We start from the raw sequence: 3,671 nt of genomic DNA on the forward strand, positions 1-3,671 counted from the left end.
TCGCCATTTCTACTTGATTCCGCTCCTCTGTTAGGCACCCGTATCTGTGGGTAGGGACCATAACTTCTGATGGGATAACTGCCTCGGCTCCGAACACTAGGCTGAAAGGAGTTTGCCCTGTTTCTACCTTAGGGGTGGTCCTGTCGGCCCATAGGACTAGTGGTAGCTCCTCTGCCCATTTGCCCCCAATCTCTTCCAGCTTCTTTCTTAGGTTCTCTACTATAATTTTGTTGATGGACTCCGCTTGTCCATTGGACTGGGGGTTCCTGGGGGTAGATTTCTGCAATGAAATATTCCACCTAGCACAAAATGCTTCTGTCTTGTTTCCAATAAACTGATATCCGTTATCGCATATTATTTCGAATGGGATGCCAAACCTACAGATGATATTGCGTTTAATGAAAGATATAACCTGGGTTTCAGTGACCTGAGAGGATGACTCTGCCTCTATCCACTTGGAGAAGTAGTCCGTCATGGCGAGCATGTAGACCTTGTTTCCTGGCGCCTTAGGCAGTGGTCCCACTATATCCATCCCCCATTTCATAAAGGGCCAAGGTGAAATAACTGGGTGCAGGGGCTCTGTAGGCTGGTGGCTGACTGGTGCATGTCTTTGACAGGCATCACACTTATTTGCGTATTCCATGGCATCTTTGCGCATCCTTGGCCAAAAGTACCCCTGTCTGAGGGCCTTATTGGACAGGCTCTTGCCCCCTGCATGGTTTCCACATTCACCACTGTGGAGAGCATGCAAAACCGCCTGGGACTCCTCCCTATCCAGGCATCTCAGGTAGGGTCCTGCGAGGGATTTCCTGAACAAAATGCCATCAATTAGCACAAATCTGGAGGCTTTCATTTTAAAGCTTCTTACCTCTTTTTTGTCTGCTGGTAGTATGTCATTCTGCAACCAGTCTTGGTAGGGCTTCCTCCAGTCAGCAGCATCCTCCTGACCGGCGGTGTTGGTTAACACCCCTGTTTCCTGCAATTGCTGCGAGCCAGTTTTGTTTCCTTCGTCCTGCCCTACTTTTGATATCGCAGGTTCTAGTACGTGGATGAGAGGTAAGGTAGAGATTGTACCTGGTTTGAACGTTGCCCCCAGAGCAGCTAAGGCGTCTGCCTCCACATTCTGGTCCCTAAGGATTTGCTTGATATCGAGGGTGGCGAACCTGAGTTTCAACTCTTTCGCTACTTCTAGGTAGGCCATCATTGTGGGGTCCCTAGCTGCATAAGAGTTATTCACATGGTTTACAATAATTTGGGAGTCGCTGTATACCTTGAGGTGCCTGATTTTTAAATCCAGGGCCAGCTGTAGGCCCAGGATCAAGGCTTCGTATTCTGCCTCGTTGTTGGTAGCTTTGAATTCGCATCGAACTGCCTGGACCAGGAGGTCCCCTTGGGGTGATTTGAGGACCAAGCCAACTCCTGCTCCCTTCACGTTGGAGGCTCCATCCACATTCAGCTCCCACACCTGCTCCCCTTTGTCTTCCTCCAGGGTAAGAATATCCTTCTCAGCCTGTGTTTGGAGGGATGGGCAGAAGTCGAAGACGAAGTCTGCCAGAGCCTGGGACTTGATTGTCGCACGGGGTTCGAGTTTCAGGTCATAGCCACTTAGATGCACGGACCATTTGGCCATTCTCTCTGACAGTTCTGGTTTTCTCATTATAGCCTTGAGAGGATAATTATTTATCACAGAGATAGTATGTGACTCAAAATAAGGACTCAACTTATAGGAAGCTGTAACGAGTGCGAGTACGAGTTTTTCAAGTGAGGTGTACCTGGTCTCTACAGGCAGCAGAGACTTACTGACGTAGTATACCGGATGCTTTGCTCCTTCCTGCTCTCAAACTAGTACCGCACTGACTACCACCTCAGTTACTGAGAGATACAAGAACAAGGGCTCCCCGGGTTCCGGCTTTGACATGAGGGGTAGAGAGCTGAGATATCGTTTTAGCTCGCTGAGTGCCCTCTCATGCTCCTCCGTCCATTCGAATCTCTGGCTCTTCCTCAAGATGTCGTAGAACAGTCTGCATCTGTCCGAGGACCTTGCTATGAATCTATTCAGAGCAGCCACTCGTCCTGTCAGGCGATGCACATCCTTCAGCTTTTGAGGTGACTCTAGCTGGAGTATGGCCCTGATTTGATCAGTGATGGCTTCTATCCCCCACTGGGTAACCATGTATCCTAGGAACTTTCCACTGGAGACTCCAAAAGTACACTTTGACGGGTTTGGCTTCATTTTATACTTTCTCAGGGTGCTGAAGGTGTCAGCCAGATGCTCGGCGTGTTGTACAACTTGCTTTGATTTTACCACCATATCATCGATGTATACCTCCATGGTGCGGCCTATTTGCTCTGTAAACATCGTGTTTACCAGCCGTTGATAGGTGGATCCTGCATTCTTTAGACCAAAAGGCATTACATTATAACAATAGATACCTCGCTATGACCTGAACGCTGTTTTCTCCTGATGATGAGGGTGCATCTTGATCTGGTTGTAGCCACTCCAAGCATCAAGGAATGTGAGCATCTCATGGCCGGCTGTAGCATCCACCATGGTGTATATGTGCGGTAGGGGGAATGGGTCCTTAGGGCAAGCTTTATTTAGATCTATAAAATCAACGCAAACTCTCCACTTCCCATTCTTCTTTGGAACTACCATCACATTAGATAGTCACTTCGGGTACTTGACTTCCCTGATTTTTTTAGCAGCGAGCAGGTTGTCTACCTCCTGGTTTATCACCTGGTTCCTCTCGGAGGCAAACTTCCTTCTCTTCTGTTGGACAGGTTTATAACTTGGATCCACACTTAACTTGTGTGTTATAACGCTAGGATCTATTCCTACCATGTCGTTGTGGGACCAAGCAAATCAATCCATATTAGTTTTTAATAATTGAACAAGTTCCTGGCAGACATTACCTGTGAATTCTAATCCAATAAGTATGGTTCGCTCTGGTTGCAGCGCGTCCAGGCTAAATTTGTCTAACTCTACCTGAGGAGGCTCGATGTATTCCTCCTAGATGCATTGGCTCTGGAATTGCTATGCAGATGGACGGGCTGTTGCCTTTAGGGCTACCTTGTAAAAATTCTTAGCATCCTCCTGGTCTCCACGTATCTCTTGCACTCCCCAGGGTGTAAGAAATTTCAAACACTTGTGGTAGGTGTAGGGTATTGCCTTCATTTCGTGGATCCAGGGCCTTCCATGAATCACATTATAAGTAGATGGCCCATCAATAACCAAGTATCTTACCTACTTGTTGACTCCTTTGGCATAGGTTGGGATGACAATTTCTCCTAAAGAATGTTTTGTTTCACCGCTGAAACCAACCAAGGGGATTTCTTTCGTTGCTAGATCTTTCTCGCTGAATCCCATGCCTTTGAGTGTTTCCAACATGATCAAATTGACATAGCTTCCTGTATCCACCAGAATCTTTTTCACCTCGCAGTTACCTATAGGGAGGGTGATGATCAGGGCGTCATGGTGCTGCTCTTGGACGGTTTTTGCATCCGTCTCATCAAAGGTGACTGCTGGAAGGTCCTGGCGGCTGATTCTATAGGAGAATTCTGGCTTGTCTCTTTTGGTTTGCGTGGCGTGCCTTTTGGCTGCTGAGTAAGTCAAGCCGCACAATTCCGATCCTCCTGTAATAACATTCACAATTATAGTGCACACAGGAGGA

The 3,671-nt window shown here is 47.6% G+C and overlaps 1 protein-coding gene across 1 annotated transcript; it reads right to left on the minus strand.

Moving 5' to 3' along the window:
* Positions 1 to 770: 770 nt before the first annotated feature.
* Positions 771 to 1,657, minus strand: LOC141632716 (uncharacterized). The gene is made up of 2 exons (XM_074445235.1): positions 869 to 1,657; positions 771 to 809 (listed from the first exon to the last, which is right to left on the minus strand). The coding sequence occupies exons 1-2, from the start codon at positions 1,655 to 1,657 to the stop codon at positions 771 to 773; spliced, it is 828 nt and encodes a 275-aa protein (XP_074301336.1).
* Between the last annotated feature and the right edge of the window lie 2,014 nt (positions 1,658 to 3,671).

This window comes from Silene latifolia, chromosome Y, assembly GCF_048544455.1.
Source record: "Silene latifolia isolate original U9 population chromosome Y, ASM4854445v1, whole genome shotgun sequence".
NCBI classification, from domain to species: Eukaryota; Viridiplantae; Streptophyta; class Magnoliopsida; order Caryophyllales; family Caryophyllaceae; genus Silene; species Silene latifolia.